Here is a 25,229-nt window from a genome sequence, read left to right as displayed (position 1 = left end):
AACCCCTGTTTCAATAGAGAGATTTAGCTTACCGGAGACGTATTACGTCTCCCGGAGACGTACAGACGTAGACGTATGGGACGCCTACTGCGCATGCGTGAAAACTGCCGATACGTACAGGCGCTGGAGACGTACTCCGGAGACGTATGCCGCGTGACGTCCAGCTTGCCGTAATCTCGCGAGATCTCACGAGATTTCAGCAGCCATGGAGCTAAGCCGCCAAGCTAAGCCAAGCGCCGATGGGATGGTGCTACGAGTGCTTGTAGAGTGCTGCTGTGCGCAACGGGCCACATAGTTCTCCCGTTTTCACATTGGCGTCATCAAATGCTGTAATACCCTTGCCCCGGCCGTGCCAAGAAAACATCATGCGCAAGCGTTTCAGTGCGGCGGACGACCAGCAAGTAGCTCGAGATCGACCATCCTGTACATACACTGTACAGCGCAGGGAGAAGGCGCCGTCGAAAGAAGTTGCAACGATTTCTAGGGATCCGCCGACGGCGAACGAGCGCTCGCTCCGCTGCGCAATGAAGGCGTTCGCAAAGGCCTTTGCAAGCCATCCAGCGTCAGAAAAAAAAAATGATTCTGGTAAGTCACTACCCACTGCCTTCTCTGTTCAGACGATCGGACTGGACAGCGGACTGTCCGAGCGGAACAATTAGTTATCATATGTGACGAAAACGGCACTTTCGAGTAGCTCTGAATGGCAATGACTCGGCGCCTGCCGATCGCGTGCGCTCCGAGTAGGAGTGGTGGTGGATGATGCTTTCCCACGATACATACGGCCCGCCCGTCTGAACACCGCCTAGTCGATTGCTGGGGAATAGCAGCGCAAAGTAAAAAGCCACTTACGTTGTGCGAATTAGATACATGATATTTCAGCATTTTTGCTAAACATGGCTCGAGTTGCATAATATAATACACGTCGTGTAGCTGCTTTTGTTTACATGTGCATGTAAATGTGCACAGCCACCAGGAGCCACAATAAATGAAAATTGTTTGCAAGATGGTTTACTTTATCTTCTCAGACAATTAATTGTCTGGCACCATTAGCTAACAGTACATGCTGAATGCACTGCCAAAGCCAAATAGTGCAAGAGGTCATTTAATTTTTTTTTTGCTCCAAGCTTATGAACTTGTGTCCCTGTGTCAGCACGTGAAATGAAGCATTTTATGCTGTTGGACAAACTTATTAGCATTTACAAGTCGCAGAGGCTGAACTGGTTTGCTCATTGTGTTATAAAAACACCTGAAAATTAAAAAAGGATCCTTGTTAAGGACCATTGCATTGAATGAAGGCAAGTGTCTGCGTCGTGGCACTTTTCTAGTGTCCTGGCGCAACTTTCAGCTGCACAATTAGATCCTGTATTATGTTGGCAAGTTAATTACCAATCATCTGTGTCTCATATGGTTATTCCCTTTCAGATGAAAATGAGCCTGCAAGTGCCTGAATGACATGGTGCCCAGAGAGACTCATGATGATGAAAGCAATCATGACAACTCCCGGAATAGTGAGCGACAACACTTCTTATATTACTTTCTTCAATGTTCTTGTTGAACACGTTACAGCTATTTACAAAGCACTGCAATGTTCAGTCTTGATTCTCTTACTGCAGTGTACAAAGTGTAGCCAGAGTGCTAAAGTAAGCTCGTGCATGTTGTTATGCACCGGAAAACAGCCCAAGATCTCATGGCTGCAGGAATAATTATTTCTTTCATTTGTTTCCTTGCTTCCATGGCACAGCCACAAGTCTGCACAGTGTGGAGCCGCTGCCGTCAACACCAAGCCTGCAGTCAGTGCCCTTGAGGGGTGAGGACAAATTTACGTTATTTTGAGCAGCACCAATTTGTAAAAAGTTTTATTTATCTCAATGCCTTAACAACTTACTATAGTTTAAAACTCAAGACTGCTTAGTACAACTGCACTAGAACCTAGTTGTTAGCTTTTGCATTCATGCCAAAACTATGCATGGACCAGCAGCAGCAACAGTGCATTATACAAAATGCAATGGCCTATGAAAGCAGCGATAAATGAAATAAATGAGTAGGAAAACAAATTATTCGCAAATTTTCATGTTCATGGTGCACACTCACGATACCATCGCAATGCTTTGTGTATTGTTATGCTTGTCTCAGACTGTTTTGAACCTACACTCCATTTGGTGGCATGACTGAGTCTTCGGTTTGAGAGAAGAATGACGTTTCGAAGATGAGAGAACAAAAACAATGAAATTTGATTGCACTTCTGCAGACTTATGTACATACTTCAAAGGTCTTAACAGCAAAAGGTCAAAGGCAAGTTCATAGCAATGATAGACTATTGAGCCTCTTGCCCAGGGCCAGTATTGTTTTTTTTTTTACTCCACAAGAAACCTTTAAACAATCAATCCAGCCCTCTCACAGAACTTTGGCCAATAAAACACGGCACATCTCTTCGGGTCAATCAGCCAGTCAATCAAACAGTATTGGTAAGCAATGTTCCTGCAGTCATACCTTGGGAACAGGCGAGGAGACATAGAAACTTCCTTTTTCACTTTGATAGCGTTGCAATAGTCTAACAAGGAGTCTGTCTGCCAGAAAAACACAGGGCATGTCTGATGTCACATACAGCGGATCAAAACAGCATCTGTAGAACTCAACTCCTAATGGATCAGTGTAATGGTTTTATGGCCATGTCCCTTCTCCCAAACAGCCACCGTATCTTCCTGTGCGGTGTGGCCTCAGGCACCCCTCTCCAGAATGTATTCATCATCGGGCAAAGTGTGGGAAGTTCCCACATGCTTTTTTTTTTTTGCGGCTTCACACTTTTGTGTGATGTTTGCCTGGACGCGTGATGCATTTCCAGCTCTTAGGTCATTGCAGCATGCTGCTGTGCATGTGCATAATCAACGCAAAAGCTCAGAAGTAATATTTTATAGAGACATTTCTACCGCAATTACCCATTTGGTGAATTTTATTTATCCTCAAGAAAAGGATGGCAAAATTATATTATTGTTTACTCCACCCTCCACTGTGGTCTTAATGCATTGGTTGATGTGAAAAAATGATTCAATTTGTTTTCAATGTGCATCAGAAGGAGCGTTCACTGACATAAAATAACATCAAATACCATGGAAAATCTTTTGCATATGCCAGCAACAGGCAAGTCCGAGTATAGATTGCTGTTGAACGTGACACTTAGTATTCTCTGCGAGCCTACAATTGTAATGTTCCGGCTCTCATTGCTGACAGCACGATTAAAAATTTTTTTTTTCTGGGAAAATAATCAGCGTTGTCTTTGAACAATTTATATTAAGTTTGTTTGATTGAAACCACAACAATAATGTTAACAGGAAGGCTTTGCTTTGCTTTGTCAACGTGTCTGCATCAGTGCCCGTCATAATAGAACAGTCATCTGCATGTGGTGGTGGCAAAACTAATAAATATCCAACAGGTGCAAGATAGGTGTCAACTTATCCGCAAAGATGACGGCCTGGAGTCCTTGGACATGGGCGACGTCAGCTAGTCGGATTAGACCTAGCAGAGTTTCAGGGCGTGAGCTCGACAGTAGTTTCCCAAAATTATTTTTTGTCTCTCGATTTATATTTTAGATTTCTGGACACGCCCATATCATATGTACCAGATCCACCCTATATATGTACGACAAATTTAATGGATATGTCGATGTGGGCAATGTCTTTGATGAACACTTTCAACAACAGTGGCCAAAGCAGGCTTCCTTGTGAAACACTGTTAGTGACTGTTAGATCGTTCAAATGGTGATTACTCAGGCATGCTATTTGTGTTTATTCTCCTCTCCTTCGGGGCAAGTGCCAAGGGATATACCCTACAACCTGTGTGCAATTCTGTTCACAACTATATAATCACACCAGGTAGATTGCTACAATGAGAATTCACTGCCTTTTCTTTTCCTTTCTTTTTTTTCATGAAATTCTAGTTTAAGATTCGTAATTATCAAAATACCCAATTGCTTGTCCATGAACCTTTTGTACTTGCTATATACCATGGCCTATTCCCCGCCGTGGGTATGTGCCATTACCACTAAAGACAGTCATCAATGGGTCTGATACATAGGTCAGGGGTGGAAGCAGGCTCAAGCATTTTGGAGCAGCTTTGGGAGCAGCGAGACAAGAGTTTTGGAGCAGCTTTGGAGCAATGAGACAAGAGTTTTGGAGCAGGTTCCTAAGGTCAAATGCCTCTGATAATTGTAGTAATTGTTTTTCTCTCTCTGACAGAAAAAGATGAGCTCTTCCTTTTTATGCAAGTTCAATGCCTCTCCAACTTCGCACTCATTTCTGACAACGGCCACCAACTTGAAACAGACTAGCCAGCAAACAAAATGCTTGCTGGTGTGCTTTATAACTGAACACCTAGTGTGACCTTGTGACCTAACGCATTTGCCTATTCTGACTTGACAGATTCAAATGTCAAGTTTACCACTTCAATGCACTCAAGCAATGCCACTAATTTGGAGCTCAGATTAATGGACATGACATTTCTGCTCTCTATCTTGTGCATATCCCTTTTTGATCCTATGCCTGTGCTGATAAATTCCTGAGCAGTGGTCAGTAGTGCCTTCAGGAAATGTAGATGGCACTGAAGGGTAGCCTTTTCATCCTTCAGCATTTTTACTTCACTACCTCCTTCCAATAGTTTTATCATTCTTTGCTTGAGCAATGCTGGGGCTCATTTTTTAAATCTTGGCAATAGGCCCTGTATGGCTTTCCAACACTCTTGAGACGCTTCCTAGTGAGTGACATCTTTGGAGTACCAACCTATAACGATTCAAGTATGATTTTGTCTGCCGTAGGCCCGACAAGCTTGTCACTGAAAAAGAGGCTCGATAGGTGCCTGCTTGTTCTTAGACCACAACCATTACAATAACTCATGTGGTTTTTCCAGTCAGACAAGTTTCCTTCCTAACGACTCACGGTAGTTTGCGCCTATCTGCTTCGCTTGCTGCTCTTGCTTCTCCCTCCACCGGTGATCCAAAGGCTGAGAGGAGGTGCTACGTCACATGCACAGTGCATGTTTTTTGCAATTATCTCCAATCGCCAGTGGCTCATATTAAATTTACTTGCAAACAAATATTTATTATGCCACATGCTTCCTTCCCTTACAAAAATTTCGTTTGTATTAAGCCCAGTGCTAGATGCGTTATATCTTTGCCACTGGTGCAAAGACATTGTTTGCGTGTTGCACTAAATTTGATGGTAGAACATTAAAACAGCCAATTTGGAGCAGTTTTGGAGCAATATTGCATTTTGGAGCAGGATAGAGCAGGAAAAGCAGTTTGGGAGCAGAATGGAGCAAATGGAGTGGCAATTCCACCCCCGATAGGTGCATTCACAAGAGGAGACTGCTGCACTTCTGTGCCATGATATAGGGGTATGCCATATGCCCAGACATTTCATGAATAATCATGTGCGTAGTTATTCACTGCAATACGAGCTGGAGAGCAATATTAAACAACCTCCAGCTTTCTCATAACAGCTTTAATTTTACAGTAATTTCTGTTAACACTGCACCTTTTCATTCCAGGAAGGTAGAAGAATACAACACGGATGTTTTATGCAGCACATGGTGACGAACACTGCCCCGTGTGAAGATGGACATGCGGAGATCAGCTGGTGAAATCTTGGCAATCAGTTGACAAGATGCTGATTGCGCTGATGAAAGAATGAAAGTTATTTATGTTGGCACTATATCACATTGCAGATAGCACCAGTTTATTTTCTCCAAAACTCTCTCGACCATGTTCACTTTGCCAAATAAATCCCAAATACATTTTTGCAACACAAATGCTGTCGGTGTGTTTCTGTTCTTGCATTTTATGGTGCATAAGTAGCTAAGGCTACAGTTTCGCAAATACAGGTCCAAAATTATCTGCAAAGGGCATTACACTAATTTTAAATTGCATATTTTAAGAAATATTTGCATTGTGAGAATTGTAAACATATGCAATGACTCGAAAAAAAAAATATGTGCGCAACCTCTCTCAAGTGAGCCTCAGCTACAACGTTGAAAACACTGTTAGTGGCCTGTGGTCACCACTTCACCAAAAGAAATTCAAAATGTCCCGTCACATAGTGGTAATTGCTAAAAACATATCATAGGTCAGTGTTTCTCAAATAAGGGCTCACGAAGTGATTTTCAGGATCCACGAAACCCACAGCTGCAAAAAAAATAAAGATATGAGTGATAGCTTTGGCCTGACTAGACACAGTTTTGCAGGGTTAAAATCTAAGAGATTCAAAGGCGACATTAGTTTATGAAAAAAAAAAGAGTGCGGAAACAGAGGGAGAGTGCATCTGCGGCATTCGTTGATGCCAACGTTGGTAAAACTCGAGCTCTGGCTGCACTACTGGATGGGGCTACAATGCAAAGCGTCTCGGGCATGATGACAACATGACAGCTCAATGAGAGTACAATTAATTCAGTAGTGTACAGAAAACTGAATAATGACTCTAGCAGCACATGCGACCAATAATTATATGAGCTGTGAATTAGCGGCATGAAGTGAAAAACCATAAAATGGCATCATCACTTTTTGCATCTGGTAGCACAGGTTCTCACTGAAGCCATCAGACGGCCTGACGAAGACAAGCTGTGGAGGTTCGCCGCCTCGTTCGCCAAAGCAGATGGCACTTCACACATACAGACACTTTTAAAACTCAGATGCCACCTTTCCTTAATCTAGACAATACACAAATGCATACACAACCGTTCGGGTGAAACACTAGAGACGGCCCACGCGGCACAACTCATGTACAGTGTTCAGACTGGTGGTCTAGTGCATATTTGCGGTCACAAGCATCTCGTGCCACTAACAGTTCGAAGTCAGCGTTGGGAACAAGTGAAGCCGTTGGTCCGGAGCACAGCTGTCAGGTGTCCACCGGTAGACGGTCACGCAGTCAAAGGAGCATGGGAGACAATGCCGAACCAAAGTCATCGCGTCCTTTCAGTTCGCCAAGTAGCGAGATGGTAAACCGAAACTGTCATATCGCTGCACACAGCACTCGGGCAAAAACCCCTGCATTTGAACACGAACACTATCACACGCCACCCTAAATGCCACCACGCACACAATATGTCATGTTGAACACTGTGAGACGAGAACAACGAGAAAGTAGTCATGCACTGCTGCAATCAATCGAGATAAATATTGCTGCATCTCGCATAAAAAAAAAATTCATAAAGCTGCATCTCGGCATAACAGCGTCAACAAATGAACAGCATAAATCTTTGGGTAGCATTGTTGCATGCAGTGATGCTCATCTTGGAAATGGAGTAACTGTTCTAGAAAACACGGACAACAGAAACAGAAGTGGACATGGACATACACAGGCTCACAACTGTATTTTACTAACCGAAAGAGGACATATATACAGCAAGCAAAAGTATAGCGTTGAGCATGCGGTTTTGTGCACTTTATATATGTCATCGTTACTTAGTAAAATCCAGTTGTGAGTCTGCAAGCCTCCTGTCCACTTGTTTCTGATGTCCAAGTTTCCTAGGTCACTTACCCTATTTACAAGATATGCACCACTGCATGCTGCAATTATTGCTGTAAGGAATACAGAGATGAATTTTGCAACTGTTGACAAATGCCTCAACTATGAAGGTCACTGCTTGCCATGCTTGTCCATATTTTACTGAGAAAGGCAGCCTAAAAAAAAAAAAAAATGTTCCAAATTTTTTGACCGCAGGACATAGGCCGACACTTATGTCTGAAAAGGCACAAGGTATTGACCAACTGAGGCAGACACAAGACAAAGTAGATAGACACATGACAGCTGTACAAAGATGTTCGGTAGTTCATTGCGCAACTTTATACATGCGCCCTACCTGTTACCATCTCAAAGTTTGGTTCTTGAAATAGTCAATAAAAGCAAAATCCCATGCTACGCTGCCAAACCCCCCTCTACAGCTTTCCTAACACTGCTAATTGCCTTGTTGAAGGCAACATGATGAGGTTGCAGTACGGCACCTCCAAACAGCTTGTAGAGTAGAGGCCATCGGGGGTAGGCTGCATCACTATAGATCACATATTTATGACCCATGGTGATCTTCTGCAGGTTCTCAAAGTGCACAGTCTCCTTGAGGATCCCTAAAAGATAGCAAGAATTAAAAATATAACCAATGCAGGTCTACACAGGTGCCTCTTCTTTTTGTATAATGAGATGTAATTACAGTTGCAAGTTTTTAGATACAATTTTTTTCCTACAAATTTATAAAATGCCACATGCTAACACAATCTTGCATCACATACTTAAGTGCCACGTTTCTTTACAGATGAAATGCTGTTTTTCATGAGGTGGGTCATTGAGTACCCTTTCCCAAAAACCAACTCAAAAAATATAAAAGTACTTGTGGAATTTTCGCAGCAGAGATGTTAGGCTTTAATTTGGAAATGCACTCCCCTGAATATGAAAAACATATTACAGCTAGTTACTGCAATGAAGACATGACTGAACAGGCTTACCTGCATCGTGACGTCTGCCTTTAAATGGCCCACTGGCAGACTATGGCATTGGTACACATTAGTGCCCGATATTTCTGCACAGGCTCCACTTGTGCCCAGAGAAGTCCTCCTTCTGAGCCACAGACGGTCGACAAATTTGCCTTGCTGTGCCATGATGAAACCCCAGCAGTTGAGCATGGGGGCCTTCCTTTGCATGCACCGCCTGAGGAGGAAAAATTGGAGCGGCTGCAAGCAACGATCGCTTATAGAGTGCCTATAAAGTGGTCATGAGAAAATAATCTTTCAGTGTGCACCTTCTTTACTGTGCCGTAGCATAATACTTATTGCATTGCTTTTGGAAGAGTTCACTAGTGTTACCTCGTACAGGCCCATCAATTTTAAGGTGAAAATCTTTATTGGCTCATACTGTCGGCATTCGTTTGTTTGGTCACACTATAGCTGTCAATCAAATGACGTCATGATGATGCCATCAGAAAAAATTAAAATCCTGTTTCCGCTGGGAGCCGAACCTCTATTCCTCGCATCCCCATCCGAGCGCTTTAGCCAACTGTGCAACGTTCGGGATCTTGAAACACACATCAAATGTCTACTGTAAGGATGATAGTAGCGATGACAATGAAGTTGGAATTAGCAGTGATGACATTAGCAATGATAATGACGGTGCATTTAATTCATAATGATGAGAGCAAACGTGATGCACCGTGTGCACCAGCAGCGCTTAGATTTTCACATTTCTGCAGTGTAGATTCCGCAGTGCGCCCGGATTTTTTCAACACTATCATCGACACTTGATTTTTTTTTTTTTCAAAGCAAGCGAAATTCAGAAACCTACACTAGGTTATTTTCTTTTTTTTTTTTTTTTTTGTAATTGAAAGATCATATATACATCTCACTTCTGCAAACAGTTTGAGACAGTAAGGATGTAAATAAAGACCAGGAATTTCACAGAAATCATGTGCCAAATCAAAAATGAGCCAGATTCTGCTGATGTGCAGATGGAAATGAGCCAAATCTATTTTATTCTTGAAAGCTTTCTTTCTCAGCTTTAGCATGATAGGGTGGACTACTGCGAGTGTAAATTCAATTATTGCTTCTCCATAGCTACTTCCTTATCACTGTCTGGATACGAAGAGATCACAGGAAAATCTGAAGCCAGAAGATAAGAACACTGGGGACATTGCAGCAGACGAAGCAGTTTGTGCATAAAGCTAGCAAAATAACTTATAAAAGACTACATTCAGTTTAGCCTGTTGGCAGCGGCTTTCTGCATTTAGCAACATAAGCAAATAGCCGAAACTGGCAAGAAACGACAATATTTGCCGCTGTCTTGTCGCTTTGCATCCTATGTGCATCTACCATTCCCCGGAAATACAATGGTGCACTGAATTAAAATAGCTCTTCATTAAACACATTCCAACTAATTTCTACCAATAGAAAATAGCCTCACATCTTTGCTTGAAGCAGAAGCCCACTAAGCATTTATTTGCTCCCTTTAGAGCAAATCAGTGCGGCTGATTGTGTGACAATGAATATTACAACTCTTCATCAGCTGTGTTCACAGTATGATCATTTACAGGTATTATTTTCACAAAGAGACTAAAAACGACTCTGAAAAAAATTTCCTTCAGTTGAAGTAGGGTCAAATATAGATTTTCATATCGATAAGGGCCAAATCCAAAATTGCTTACATTGTTTATATTATTGCACAAAATTTTATGAAATTTCTGTGTTGAGTATTTCTAATACATGAAGCAAATTAAAAAATAACTTGTGCTGATAACAACCTTTTGCGTATTTCTCAGTTTGTGTTTCCGTGGACTTCCCTAATTTAATAAAAAAAAATATTGACTTGTAAGTGTGCTAGTGTTTATGTTGATGACCTTATGCTGTGCTAGTGATAAAATCGAAAAGCAGCATAGCACTGGTTGCATTCGGGACGTTAAACAGTTTCACTAAATTCGATGTCGACAAGAGAGCACCTTCCCAAAGCTCTACAACCGAGTTGGAGAGCAGGGGTATATATATATATATATATATATATATATATATATATATGCCTTTGCACAAGTGTGCCTAAGTTAATTGACGTAAAAAAAAAAAAAAAAAAAAAAAAAAAGATCAATGATTACAGCAGACGTTCGGTGACTGGGCACGAGTCAACTGCAATCTATGTTTTACAGTAGCCAAAACTGCTCGCCTGCTAGAAACGACACAACGTCGTTACGCGCCAGAGAGCGCTGGTGCCTTTCGACTACAAAATGGTAGGGTTTTTACGTAGTTATATCGAGTAGAAGGCTCGGTAGCGTTTATGCACACATGGAAGCTGATGGGGATGATGTGCAATGAGTAGCGCGAGAGTGCGTAGCAGTGTGCACGCGGGATGATACGACATCCCGCCCGCTTCTCACAAGGAATTTATCGCTTTAAATGCGCTCCGGCCTTTCTTTTTTTTTTTTTTTTAAATTTGAAAGCGCTATAAGCGGTCGCACAAGTGTTAGACTGTTTTGATAAGCTCTGAACCTCAGGATTAGCGCTAATTCGCATTCAAAGATGACTACTGAAACGCCACAGCCAGTCAGCTTTGCTTTACATGTTTCGGCGGGCATATTTATTTGACACAGAAAGCACTGCTATCAATAATTTGGCTTGTAACCGTCAAGCCACCACAGCCACCACACCATGCGCTACTTACCTCGGAGAATCGCTGAAGAGCTTGCAGATCAAGCCACTTGTCATATCGTAGAGTAGATGACCGAAGTAAAAATCGAGCTGTGCCAAGGTGCCTCGGAGCCGGAGACCCTGACATGCTGCGCACTGATGACCTCATTTGGAATTAGGAGGGCTAACTGCAGCTCTCCGAAATCCTCTTTCTAGAATCTAAAAATCCTGTTGAACACTATGTTGTTGTTGGCGCCGATGTTGAAGGGTACCACGCTCACGTAAGTTCCTTCGAGGCTTTGGAATATCGCGCTCCCGTTGAAATCAATGCATGTCTTCAAATTCATCCCATGATAGGGTGCTCAAAAAAGCTGCCTGTCGTGAAGGGTGAAGGATGCTGTCGGCATGATGTAACGTAACGTGGGCAGGTTGCACCGATAGCACGAGCAAATTCTAGCACACGACCGAACACAAGCAAACACGATGTTTCCTTCCTCCATGCGAGCACCAAAACAAACGGATTTATTGCAACTAGGCTTGGATTGTTCAGGCTTGCTGCAGGTGGCAAAGTGGTTAAAAGTGAGCTCAAATTAATAATTATTCGAAACACAGCTAACACATCAACATGATGACTTCGGGGGATCTGCATGTGACATTATTTGAAGCATTTATTAGAAATAGCTTCTATCTTTTTTTATTGGATAGCCATCATCATCATCTGCATGTACGTCTAGCGATACGTCTTACGTATGGGCGATACGTACAGCTAAAACGTGTTTTGCCCGGTGTCAGCCGAATACGTCTACATCAATTTTCACGCATGCGCAGTAGGCGTCCGATACGTCTACGTCTGTACGTCTCCGGGAGACGTAATACGTCTCCGGTAAGCTAAATCTCTCTAATATTTGCGGTTAGAAATCTCACGTATACCTTTTTTTTCATCTGCAGAGAAATTCCGGGTTACGTAGATACCAAAACCGTTACCAGTCCATTCGTGCACCTCAACTGTGCGGCTCTCAACATGCTTTTAGCGGACGAAACAACCTACGGCTATGATGGGTGGCCTCATGCATGAGTAAGGGTGATATGCTGGCGATGGTTGTTTCGCGTCGGCCCTTTGGCGCACATGAAAACGTGAGTTACAGTGAGCGCGCCGCACTTTGCAATGCGGATAATGGCTACAAAGCGGTAAAGATATAAATGAGTGGAACATTATTTTTCAGCTGTAAAATACAAACACAGTCTTTTTTAACTGTTGTGCTGGCGCGGACGAAGAAACCATAGGCAACTCATAGCTCTACCGCTACACAGGGCTTTCGAGCCAAGCCAAGGCCGCAGTAGGGGATATTCAAAATGCTAAGTGTTCTGGCAACACTGGTAGCGACGGCCATGTTGTAAGGGGCGCGATCGGATTTTTTCCGTAGGATGCTGTGCGTGGAAGGTTCAGCAGGTGCCGCCCTGGGAGATCTTCTAGCTTTCCATCATGCAGCATACGCCTTCAGCGTCAGTTCTGAAATGGTCACCAGACCTCAGTGTGCTTCCGAAGCTAACCGATGCATTCGTGGCAGCATTTTGCACGCACAGTGATGCGTCCGGCAAGCAGCAGCGGAAGGCATACAATTTCGCCGTTGAGGCGTACGCCGAACCTTTTTCTGTGTCAACGTGCACGCCAGAGCTAAGGTAAATACTTGAAAATCATTACCTTCACTTATAGATTGTTTGCCATCCAGAGCAAATGCGTAGTGCTTGCTGCTCGTCTTCAGTTTCAGAGCTGTGCTGCTATTTAGCTCCCCGCTGACAGCGGTATGGAAGTCAACTTTAGAACTTAATAGGCACGCAAGGCTTTGCTCTCACTAACAGTGCTTGATCCTCGATTGTACAACTGGACCTTTGCGAAAAGTTGCAGGACGAGCTTTCCAATCATTACCTTCACTTATAGATTGTTTGCCATCCAGAGCAAATGCGTAGTGCTTGCTGCTCGTCTTCAGTTTCAGAGTTGTGCTGCTGTTTAGCTCCCCGCTGACAGCGGTATGGAAGTCAACTTTAGAACTTAATAGGCACGCAAGGCTTTGCTCTCACGAACAGTGCTTGATCCTCGATTGTACAACTGGACCTTTGCGAAAAGTTGCAGGACGAGCTTTCCAAGCCGTCCCGTCGTTCTCTCATAGTTTGTGTAAAGCAAAAACATCCCGTAGAGCACTCTGTGTGAAACATCAAGACCTGGTTAGCTTCAGATACCTTTGAACTGTTCCGTAATGAAGATTGAAACCTCGGGGATGATACTTGGCTTTTCAGGGGGCGCCAACTCATTATCTTGGATAACCTGGGTACGCTGATTCGACGTACACGCTCTCACATTTTCCGAATGATGCCGCGTCCTTCGTTTTCTGCTTACTCGCCTGCCGCGGACTGGTGGAATGCCGGCCGATAACTAGACAGGCAAACACTATGCTTTTAATATCTCATGCCCCACAACCTGGATTGTGTTGCTGACGGCATCTCTGCGCGTTCGTTAAATCCACCCATGAATGTAAAACAACAGTCCTCTGTTTTTTTTTGAATTCCATTCTACAAGTTGTTGTTTTTTTACCTAGTTGCAAAGATGGCATGTAATGTTTGAGAGAACCTTTGCTCTGTTTTGGGGCTTGGTTGATGTCCAGCTGAGCACTTGCGATAATATTCCAAGAGAACTGTACTACATTTGATAACAGCATAATGGTTTATGTAATGCTTGATCTTTAAATTGCGTGCGTCGTCCAATTTCTGCTGCAGCCCCAATGTTGTTCTTGCCCGTGGCACCTGCTACAGAAGCCAGAAGAAGACTGGAGCACCCTACCCGGTGACAATCACACTAAAGAGAGATACGGATGAAGTAACTGCCAGCATTTGTGAGTGTCCGGCTGGAAACGGAGTCTGCAGCCATGTGCTAGCTCTTCTGCAGTTCCTCACCTTCCTTCAAAAAGGCGGCTACAAAGAGGCGCCTCCTGCGCTATCCTGCACTGAGCTACCCCAGCAGTGGAGATGACCTCGGCAAACAGGACTCAAACCAGCCAGTGTACAGATCATTGACTGGCGACGGGTGCATGATGATGGATGCAGTGTGCCCAAGCGACTGAAAGTTTCGACGTCTAAATGCCAAAGTGAGGACAGTTGCCAAGTTGTCAACTCAGTGAAAGAGCTTGGAGAAACCCTAGGAGCCCTGGGAAAAACCTCATTTGCTTCCGTTCTGAGCAACACGCGACCTGTATTGCCGACAAAATCTGGCTTTGCACCACCCGGCTCACCTGCGACCTACCACGAGTCTCGCCAGCCGTCTGAGTATTCAACTTTGCTGGGCAACCGGCTGCCTGGAACAGATCAGATATGCACTTTTCCGACCATCGAGCTTTTTGTCGACGTTGAAGAGCATGTCTTTGAAGAACGATACTCGAGTGCAGAAAAGGCTATATTTGATGTAAGTATCTCAGTACCATAACTAAGAAGTTTTGCTATTTTGCGAATTGAAGGGGTGTTGTCTCGAGCATTTTGACTCCATCGTGACTTAAGTCATTGAAGAAGACATTGCCTTTTTTTTAAGACAATGTGTCGCCAGATATGTGAAAAAAGCATGATTGTATGCCGGAATACGAGACTGTAGATGATATCAAGAGAAAAACAATGGCACTGCTGAAGGATGTGACACATAAATGCCTAAAACACCGTTTCCAGCTGTGATAGGTTTGTATGCAGCGGTACATAGTGCAGGATTGCATGTCGAAGTTGTCAGTAGTTATGAGGCTGACGCACAAAACGAATTGTGATACCAGTCCATCATTTATTTGCTACATCTTGAATTACTGCTGCAAAATGTTAAGGAGCTCTGCACGCTGCAAGGTGCAGAGCAATTGTGCAGAATAGTTGTTTCATGTGAGCGCACGCTACACAGTTGTGGCAGCCACTTGTCTATGGATGCAAAAAGTAAGGCGCCTGTGTACTGTGTGCTGTCAATGCACATTAAAGAACCCATGTTGGTCGAAACATCTGGAGCTCTACACTGTGCGTACCTCATTCTAGAATAGTTTTAGGACGTTAATACTCTATAAACCATCTAAGATGCTGCATAAATCACTAGTGCTAATTAGGCCTTTGTATCCATGATCCTATAGTTTAAACAGCATTATTTTCTTAGCACTAATCTCCTTACTTTATACGGGAACTAGGTGCTTGCTAAGCAAAGGGTTACTCTAATTTTTGCAGCCGTAGCCAATATTTGTACCTGTATAATCTTTGTCTTGGTTTATATACCATGCCATTTGCTGTACAGCTATCATCTCAAATAACGGGCATTCAAACAAGTGACCCATTTGCTTATGGAATTTTTTCTTCACATATACTAATCAATGAGCATAGTTCTCCTTGTCCGAATTGTTGTAACCTGAAGTATCTGGCTGTCTATAGGTAACAACATGCCGTGATTGAATCCAATCAGCGCTTTAGTTTCGTGCCTAATAGTGTAGCTTTAAAATTTACTGATTTGCAGGAAATATCCATATCGGCTGAAGACGCCCGTGAGCAAGAGAAGAATACGCGGCAACAAGCACAGAGCCAATCTTGGATTGACGCTCGCCGACACAGGCTGACTGCTGCAGCCTCTGGCCAGATGATGATGAGAAAGGAGTGGACGCAGAAAGGCCTGCGCAACTTGCTCGACCCCAAAGACCTTTTCAGAGTGCGAGCCATTCAATACGGCAGAAAGAATGAGGCTATTGCTGTCGAGCGCTATTTGGAACTGCTAAGAAAGCTGGGGCATGATGTGACAGTAGAACACTGCGGCATTGTTGTTCCTCCTTCGTGTCCGTGGTTGGGGGCATCGCCCGACAGGTTGGTGTTTGACCCAGAAGAGGGAACTTTTGGAGTCCTTGAAGGTAAATGTCCATACTCGTTGAAGGATTCAGATACGGAATCAGTGAAGGCTTCTGACTTTTATGTTCAGTTTCTTGACAATGGTGAGCCTAGGTTATCACGTGATCATGAGTACTACTGCCAGTTAACCGGACAGATGGCCTTGAGCTCTTGCGAATGGGGGGACTTTGTAGTTTTTTCTCAGGACTGGATAATCATTGAGAGGGTGCGCTTTGATTATGCCGAGTGGAGATCAATGAAACCTCGCCTAGATTATTTTTTTTTTCAATGATATGCTGCAGTACGTCTGCCGTGAAGTGTAGATCTCATATAGAAATCATGTACGTTACTCTTACTGTGTTGTTTTGTGCACATTTTCTATTGTTCACCATCGAATCGTTCAGTGTACATGGTTCATTGTTGCATTGCTTGTCACTGCAGTTTTTTTTGCCCTTTGCTTTTTATCTTGGTGCTATCTACTTTTTACTGTTTTGCACTGTTTCCTCTACTTGAGTTTACATTTCTTTGTTTTATTTAACTGCAGTATATAATTTTAATGTTTGGCCTTCTAGTCTTATTACCATTCCTGCATGAACCTGAATATATACATTTTTATACTGTCACCGACAGTCGACTGTCCCTTCAATAAATGTCACAGCCTAAACAGGTCACAACCATTGTTATGCTTCACCCTACACGAAGGAGTACAGTGTTAGTCTTGCTGGGCTTCTTTAATTTGGGTAGCTACATCGCTACGCAGCATGCTTCACAGTGTTTGCAAGGAGCATCAGTCTGGCATATTTACGGCCTTTGGGAAATACTGGCGGACTTATGCTCTTGAGGCATGCAATGTGGCTTTCTTTGCATCTCCAAATATCCAGATATCACATAGATGTAGGAAACCCTCGTCCTTAAATTTCAGGGCTTCCTCCAGTATTACAAGAGCCCCACTACATGTCATATAAACAAATCTTGTGAGATGTATATTTTTGACAATGTTCGTTCAAATGTGAGCTGCAATGCCCATGGCTTTGAGCTTGGACCCACTTCACCTGGCACCTGGACATAAGAGCCAGGATCTGTACATTACTGGTTCAAAATGCTGACAGTGCAGTTAGCCAAAATGATAGTTACACGACATCGCAGTGCGATATGAATTGTGAGACCTGTCACAAAATACGATGGTGCTAGGTGACGCGGCCCGAGCCAAAATCCATGCAATCTACCATCTACGTGAAACAACTGCTGTATGGTGCAAACAGTCAAATGTTTAGGAGATTTACAGTGGCCATGTCATAAAGTGCTTGTTTTTTATATTTTTTAACTGTTTCTGGTTCATGCTACTGTTCGTCACTTAGAATGAGCTTTCCCAGCATGTAATGCTTCTGTTACAGAACTATTTTTTGTGTGTCCTGCCTTGTAATTACACGCTTAAGTGGTGATTCTGTTGCATAGATAGCTTCTTGCACTATTCAGTGCTTACGTCATGGAACTTGTGTTAAGAAGTGGTGTATGGTACATAAAATAGCATATTAAAGCACACTGCAAGGGGAGATTTTACTTGTTAACTCTTCATTTATTGCACTGTGTACTACTATTTCGTAAGTGCTTGACAAGAGCATGCACTCATACTCTGCTTAGCATGCTGCTCTAGTAGACTCTTGCTTAGAGATGAGGTCTGACTGAAAATTAGTTAGTATGGCAACCACAGTCCACATCTGAATAATAATTGGTGCCAGTGTGAGAGGAACAGGGCGGTCAAAAATGTGGAAGGACTTAATTCGTTGTATTCTTCTCTCAACATGCACTCTGAGAGATGCAATTGCTTGTGTTGCTTTCACTTCTGCAAAAAACTTGCTGTTACACAAAATAGGAAGAATATTCAGGCCCACACCTTTCTTTTTTAGAAGACCTCCAATCTTGAAACCTTTATCAGCCATAACAGCATCTCCTGTGTCAAATTCAAGGTTTAGAAAGCCACTCTGAATGACTAGTTTCCTGTCAGAAATTGAGCCTGTAAACAGCTCCGAAACAAAGTACAGAAGGCCATTTGGCATTATGCCGACAAGTCCTTTGAACGTGTTTGCAGACTTGTACGAAGAATATGTGCTTGACTGCAGTGCTAGCGAGCTGGGCACTGCACACTTGACGTCAGTCGCATCCAGAATTACTCTTGTTGCTGGATACTTTTCGACGAACACCGCAGGCATAGTTGAATCCACAGTTTCTCGTGGTGCCCACAGAGGTAAGTTCTTCAGCTTGGTATAGAGCAGAATGATCCATGTTGTGCATATCTTGGATACGGTTGCTTGCGAGATGGTGAACCTGTGAGCCAAGTCCTGCTCAAAGAGGCCAAGTCTTAGTCTGACCAGAACCAGAAAGAGCTCCTCGTCCTTGGCCAACTTTATTTTTCTTCCTTGACTTTACAGGTCTTTTCGTTTTCTGCACAGCAAGTTAGTGTTGTCGTCGGGGTGGATATATTTTAGCAGTGCGACAAAGTGTTCGTAATTGGGGAGCCCTGTATAAACATAAAATCCTCATTCGATTCTTTAATACGGTCCAAGCAGAAGGCAGCAGCTCTTGACTTTTCTGCTTCAAGTTGACGTCGCAAAACATTGTTGTCGCCTTCTAACTTATAAACTGCCGTTTTTGCTTGTGCCAGTTCATTCTTAAAGTACTACACTGTAGCTTCAGTCGGTGAATTTCCTCGGCCTGTGTCGGCATCAAAGCTTGCCCTTCAGCAAGGCAACTTTGCTGTGTTTGGGATGACAGCTGCTCGTCTGCAATGCAGACTTTACTTTCCGTTTCTTCCCGCGGTGTTGGACTCTGTTGCTCTTGCGGCTTTGCCTTTTTTGACGGCAAAGATGTATGTGCTTTTGGAACTTTTCTTTCTTTTTTTTTGTGCGCGCGAACACGAACACGCTGGGAACCACTTCATCTCTGAGCATTCTTTTGCCACTTGCCACTCCTGGTATAAAGTCATCTCTTTTGAAGTGCTTTGAGCATACCTGTGTATGCGTGGTGACCTGAAATAAAGGGCCTTCATCCCGTTTTATGGCAATAATCCATCTTCTGCGGAGAGCAGGATCTCGCGGAAATCCGTGGCAGGAAACCTGAAGAATAAGTACAAGAGGGTTAATTAGCAGCGATGAAGGGCACACAGCGACATGACTCTAATGTTGCGCTGCTCTGACGGCGAAAAGAATGCCCTGAAACTGAAGCGCAAGCTTAGCATGGACGAAGAAAGCTAAAATACAACTGAACGAGCGCGAGCTGCGGTAGAAATCGCCAGCGTTTTCGCTTGCATGGCGTTTTTCTCGCGGGAGAACAGCATCACTATAAACGCGATATACACGAACTCAGTTCACTTAAAAAAAAATGCTGCTGACTTCTCTCTCCTTGTCACAAGTTTAACTCGTAGGAATATTTTTAGAAACGAGGCGAAGCGTTACGCAGGCACACACCCGCGTGCCCGTGTGCACACACTTGATGGTGCCATTCAAGTGTGTGCACGAGGGCATGCAATATCGCGCCTAAGAAGGAGCTTGTATTAAACAAAAACAAGTAAACGTAAACTATAAATGCGCAGCGTACATTTGACACGGTGACGCACGACGGCAACAAAAGAAATCAAGGTTGACACGACGCCGAACAACAGGCAAAGCATTGAACGGACGGGTGGCGGCGTTTCTTTTTTTGAATGTGGCGCGTGAACTCACCGGTAAGAAAAAAAAAACAAATTCCTACCTTGTTCCCCGACTCAGCTTTGTAATCTCGCTGCGTACACAAGGGGACACAGCAGTGGAACGGGATCGTTCGCGGGAAGTAGGGTGACTGCGACCCATGGAGGAAGCTGCGACCGTTCCTGCCGTTCCACTGAAGCATGGATGGATGGATGAAATCTTAGAGCGTCCTCTTTGAAATAGGGTGGTAGCAGTTGCAATTATGGTCATTTTCCCCCCTATATCTTAATTATTGCAGCATGGAGCCAATCTTAGAGCTAATGCAAGCTCTATGGAACCAATAGAGCCGCCAACGACGCCCCTGACAAAATGGCGGGCAATAGTTCGCGTTTTTCCTCCTAGATGGGAAGCCTTTTTGAATATCCCCTATTGTATTGTCCGGTAATCTGATTTTTGTATCTTCGGAGTTTCTTATTGTATCTGGGGAAAAATGCAGACGTCAGGGTTCTTTATCGCAAATAATAAAGCGTAGTTTGTGCCGGTACTCTTCAAAGTATCAACAACATTTATTGTGTAAGCCAATATTCAGTAATCATGTTCCAGCGATCATGTTGCGCGTCGTACGCGACTTCTTATCTGCTTCACTTTTTTATCGAGTTTTGCTGTTTGTGCGCGATATCGTCAGCGTCATTATTTTTTTCCACCATATCCTGTATTTATGCAATAATTTGCAACTAGTATAATTTGTTTCGTTTGCTGTTATTATTTTATTGTGTGAATTCTGCATTGTAAACATTATTTGCCTTCATAACCTACAATGCCATGTACCCATGTTCTTTCCTCCCCTCCTTATTTTTTGCCAAGTTCCACTCCCCTCTATAATGCCCTCCGAGACAAGAGGGTAACTTAAATAAATAATGTCAATTAAGGATTCCAAACAAAACCTTTTCTGTGGCGCTCAAGGTAGCTTACATCAATGCGTATCTGGCTTCCTTCGCCTGCCTCTGAAATGTCTTTTTTAGCCTTTGGATCAAAATTGCTTGGACAAGCAGTATATGTGCAAACATGGTGCACCTCATATTTCAATTGACTTTAAATATCATCCGATGAATACATCACCACTGATCCCGCTGAAGGTCCTTATAATTGCTTGAGTGACAGCCTTTTATGACTTCAACAGGCTAGAAAATTCATATGAATACGGAATGAAGGCTCATATTTTCTTTCGTAAAATTTCTAGGATGCCTGAGAAGAGGCAGCGTGTACCTGAGTGACGTCTTCTCCAGGAAGACTGCGGCAGCAATCAATCGATGGCTCGTAACAGTGAAGTAATGGAACGCCGGGAACATCGAGCAGGGAAACGTGACATCTTCAACTCAGCCTAGAAGCTGAAAGCCGGAATAAATTGCTGTGAAGTCTAACTTAGTAAGCAGTAAGTGCCACTTTTGTATTCGGAAGGGTTTGAGCCTGTTTCGATTGCTTTAAAAAAACAATAAAAAGTGCTGTTTAAACTTTGATTTGTCAATGCGCTGGCTTTTTTAAGCTACATACGTGTGGACTCCTTTTCACTTGCCCGGAGAACACCATTGCTGATGCCACAAAGTTAGTGCCCTTTTAGGAGAGAAGTTGTGCATCTAAAAATACTGCCGCAGAGCTAATTTCCATGCACAATCCTACTGCAGACGTTTTAATGGGTAGACCATAGACCATGAATGAGTAGGCGACTAATTATACATGAATAAACCACCGGGAAGCGAGTATCACCGAAGTGGTTGGTCCATGTGTGGGTAAGGCATGGCCCATGCATGACCCTAGCGTGGCAGTAGGCTGGCCATGTCGGCCATACTCGTTGGTACGAGGTCCACTGCCGACAGTGGATAAACCACCGGGCAGCGAGTGCCGCAGGAGTGGTTGGGCCAAGTGTGGGTAAGCTATGGCCCATGCATCACCCTAGCACGGCAGTAGGCTGGCCAAGTCGGCAAGCCATGGCCCATGTATGACTCTAGCGCGGCAGTAGCCGGGCCAAGTCAGCCATACTCGTCAGCCCGAGGTCGATTGCCGTTGATCGGCCGTGTTTAGGTCATTGCCAATCCCCGACCTCGGGCTGAGGTGGGCGGCCTAGGTTGGCCCGATGAGTTTTAGTCGGCCATATTGGCAAGGGCCGAGCGCGGGCTGACCACAGGCTTGCCGCTTGGGTTTGGATGCGGAGTGAGGGAATGTCGTGTGAAATATCAACAAGAACGCCCCCTCCGCGGTGGCCATTTGGATCCCAAAGGTAAAGTGTGAAGTCACGCGCACTTTCGAAAATATCAAATTCTTGTATATGTGCAGAAAGAAATGTCTCAGTCAAAACGATTATGTTTGCAGAACTAGACCCGACTGCCGATGATAAGGAATCAAATTTATTCCCCACGCTTCTAATATTAGTATAAAGAACAGAAACGGGAGCAACTCTTAAATGGCTACTAGACCTCACGCTCTCCTATGCTGCGGCTTCATTCAACGAGGTAGCATCAAGGCATATTCAAGGCATCCCAGACAACTGATGCCAGAATATGTGAATCACTGTATATGACATGGAAATTGTATTTTGAGTATGTCGAGAAATATTTTCTTTGCCTCTTTCTTTTTCATTACTCTTGCTTTGTTAGTGTTGCACAAATAAATTTATTCTTAAACCTTGCTTGCCATATTTTACAGTTATTTCTCATAGACACGTCTTACATATATTGTTATAAACGAAGCGAAATTCCCATAATCTTTTTTCATCTTTCCCACGTCTTTTTAGTAGCCTGTATCGATTTATTCATTTATTTGAAAATACTGCAAGCCAATATTTTGTCCCATGCAGGAGGAGCAATACAAGATATTTAATGCTTCGCAGTTAAAAAAAAGTTACAAAAAATAGGCATTTCAGACGTCTCCAGTCAAATAACCAAAAACAACAAAATACAGCACTTGTTTACTCATAAAAATGCTCCTCTAGAGCTTTACTAAAATTTGGAGACTAGAAATTGGCCTCAGGAATACAGTTCCAATCGGCAACGGCCAGCGAAAAAAACCTGTACTTGAAAGTTCCAATCCTACAAAAATGAATTGGAGCAATTGATTTCGTGAATAATGTGTTCGGCGCGACAGCTCTTCGAGGATTGTAGGTCGGGATATGTTTAATTTATGTGTCAAAAGGTTTTGCATAGACAACAAACCGGACATTTTTCGGCTTTGTTCAAGTAATGGGATATAATTGGCTTTCATTAAAGTCGAGGGTGAGTCTATCTCCTGTATTTGTTATAAATGAACGGGACAGCTTTCCTTTGCACCATCTCTATTCGGTATACGTCCTTCTTTTCAAATGAATCCTATAAAACCGAAGGGTACTGTTATTGAGACCTATTAAATGTTGAGTACGCAAGAAAGTTTAGCTTACTCGGTGCATCTTTAACCTTCCGCCTTAGGTCGCACAGCTTGGAAAATGCTGATTAACATATGTCATTTATATGGGCAGTCCATGCCAAATCATGTGCTAGTGTAACTCCTAAGTATTTACCATGTGTATTTATAATAAGTAGTTTAGAAGGGTGTAAGAGAAAGAAGTAGAATGTTTTCACGCGTGATGAGCAAAAGGACAGTTTTTTTCTAGGTTCAATTGCATATCCCATTTAGCACATCATTCATTAACAGCTAAGAGTGAATTTTTCACAATATAGTGATCATTTTTTCTTTTAGGTTCTTAAAAAGTATGCAATCATCAGCAAAAAGCTTTAAGTTGACATTTTCGAAAATGGAAAGCAGCAGATCATTGATAGAAATTAGGAAACGCAGCGGCCCTATAACGCTTCCTTGGGGTACACCTGAACTGGTAGCTCGTTTGATTTGCAGCTATTAACATCTACTTATTGTTTTCTATATTTAAGGTAAGCAGAAATCCAGTTACTAAGGTAAGTAGGAACGCCAATACTTTCTAATTTATAAATGAGTTTAGTATGGGAAACTGTCAAATGCCTTCCGAAAGTGTAAATAAGAACATCAACCTGCCTTGATTTTTCAAGAACTAGTTGGAATTCATTAACTGTCGTAACTAACTCAGTCACAGTGGACACACCTCTACTGAAGCCATGTTGCAAAGAAGATAAAATGTTATTTTCAGCAAGGATGCCGGATCGAATCCCGGCCTCGGCGGCAGCTTTTCGATGGAAGCGTAAAGCAAGGCGCCCGTGTGCTGTGCGATGTCAGTGCACGTTAAAGAACCCCAGGTGGTCGAAATTTCTGGAGTCCTCCACTACGGCGTCTCTCATAGCCTGAGCTGCTTTGGGACGTTAAACACCGCAAACCAAACCAAACTTTTACGACTTATCCAAGGATTTTGGCGGTTTATGTGTACCTTTCTAAGTGAAACAAAATGTTCGGTACAGTATTCCATTGTAGGTTTAAAGTGATGACATAAACTATGCACGTCATTGCTGCAAGTGCTATCTAACAGTGATTGCAAGGCGTCGATAACTGCGTTATCTTCAGCCCAAACGTAGTCCCTCATCATTTTAACTGGATGCATCACAGCAGAAACAGGAGAATGACAACAAAAGTAAAAAAGACGATGGTTCAATATTCCAGGCTCAAGCTCAAGCACTCCATCAAAAAGGTTTGGCTAACAAAAAATAGGTCTAGAACAGATGACTGTCTGCCACGCAGAATAAAATCACCCGTAAGAATTAAATGTCGATTTTGGTAATGTAGTAGACGATCGATGAGACTAGGCATAAAAGAGTCCGCTGCATCAGGTGCACGATACACTGCACAAAGATAAAACGTGAAACCACGCGTTGTTTCATGCAAAAAACTTTCACGCTGATCAATTTCATCAAGGCGCTCAAAGTTGACTTCCTCCTTGAAAGCCACGGCGACACCTCCACCACGTGAGCCGCGATCACGTCTGTACAGGGCGTAGCCCACGGGCGCAATTTCCTCATCAAAAATACCAGTGTGCAACCAAGTCTCGCTTATCACCAGTAGATGCGACATAACGAAACCTTAAACAAATCTGTGACGTAACGAAACCTTAAACAATATAGGCTGCTCGATAAAAATATTTTGATTATTATATACGATGTAGGAGTTTTAATTAGGATAGCCTGTTACCTCAAACATCTCCATCGCTGGCCTTACCATTTTAAGACAAATTATAGAATATATGCTGTAATTACCTCATGAACATTCTTAATTTACTGCTTCGCCCACCCCCCTGCTTTCTTATTCCCCATTGTTAGCAGCGTCGCTTACAAAATCAATCGAATATATTTATTATTATTTTACAGGTACTTTGGACAAATAAATCCTTTCAAGGGCCGAGGAAAAGGACCAACCACAGGCATTTTAACGAAGTGGTTGAGCCTGCTTCGGGTGTTTTTACGCTGGTGAGATGACCTTTGAATTGATCACAGCCACTTTTATGCGCCTTATGCTACTATGATAGCGTATAGGAGTGGCTAGAGTTAATGTACATCTACACAATGCATCAAGATTTCCTT

General features: G+C 43.2%; 1 protein-coding gene and 1 long non-coding RNA gene across 4 annotated transcripts; one reads left to right on the top strand and one right to left on the bottom strand.

Moving 5' to 3' along the window:
* Positions 1 to 84: 84 nt before the first annotated feature.
* On the top strand, positions 85 to 5,681 carry LOC146181058 (uncharacterized). 2 transcript variants are annotated; one of them, XR_014700150.1, is made up of 4 exons: positions 85 to 585; positions 1,423 to 1,508; positions 1,742 to 1,807; positions 5,543 to 5,681. It is a non-coding gene; the product is annotated as an uncharacterized LOC146181058 (long non-coding RNA). The 2 variants fall into 2 exon arrangements; XR_014700151.1 differs by lacking the exon at positions 85 to 585 and having other exon boundaries at positions 1,132 to 1,508; positions 5,539 to 5,676.
* Positions 5,682 to 6,156: 475 nt separating this feature from the next.
* Positions 6,157 to 11,641, bottom strand: LOC146181057 (uncharacterized). 2 transcript variants are annotated; one of them, XR_014700149.1, is made up of 3 exons: positions 11,175 to 11,641; positions 8,483 to 8,684; positions 6,157 to 8,107 (listed from the first exon to the last, which is right to left on the bottom strand). XR_014700149.1 is itself a non-coding variant. In XM_084576238.1 (3 exons), the coding sequence occupies exons 1-3, from the start codon at positions 11,307 to 11,309 to the stop codon at positions 8,042 to 8,044; spliced, it is 426 nt and encodes a 141-aa protein (XP_084432364.1). In that variant the 5' UTR covers positions 11,310 to 11,641; the 3' UTR covers positions 6,157 to 8,041. The 2 variants fall into 2 exon arrangements, 1 of the variants encoding a protein (XP_084432364.1); XM_084576238.1 differs by having other exon boundaries at positions 8,483 to 8,707.
* Between the last annotated feature and the right edge of the window lie 13,588 nt (positions 11,642 to 25,229).

Source organism: Amblyomma maculatum, chromosome 8, assembly GCF_055883805.1.
Source record: "Amblyomma maculatum isolate TAMU_Amacu chromosome 8, ASM5588380v1, whole genome shotgun sequence".
NCBI classification, from domain to species: Eukaryota; Metazoa; Arthropoda; class Arachnida; order Ixodida; family Ixodidae; genus Amblyomma; species Amblyomma maculatum.
The sequence above is the reverse complement of the archived record's forward strand: the minus strand, read 5'-3'. Positions and strand labels throughout refer to the sequence as shown.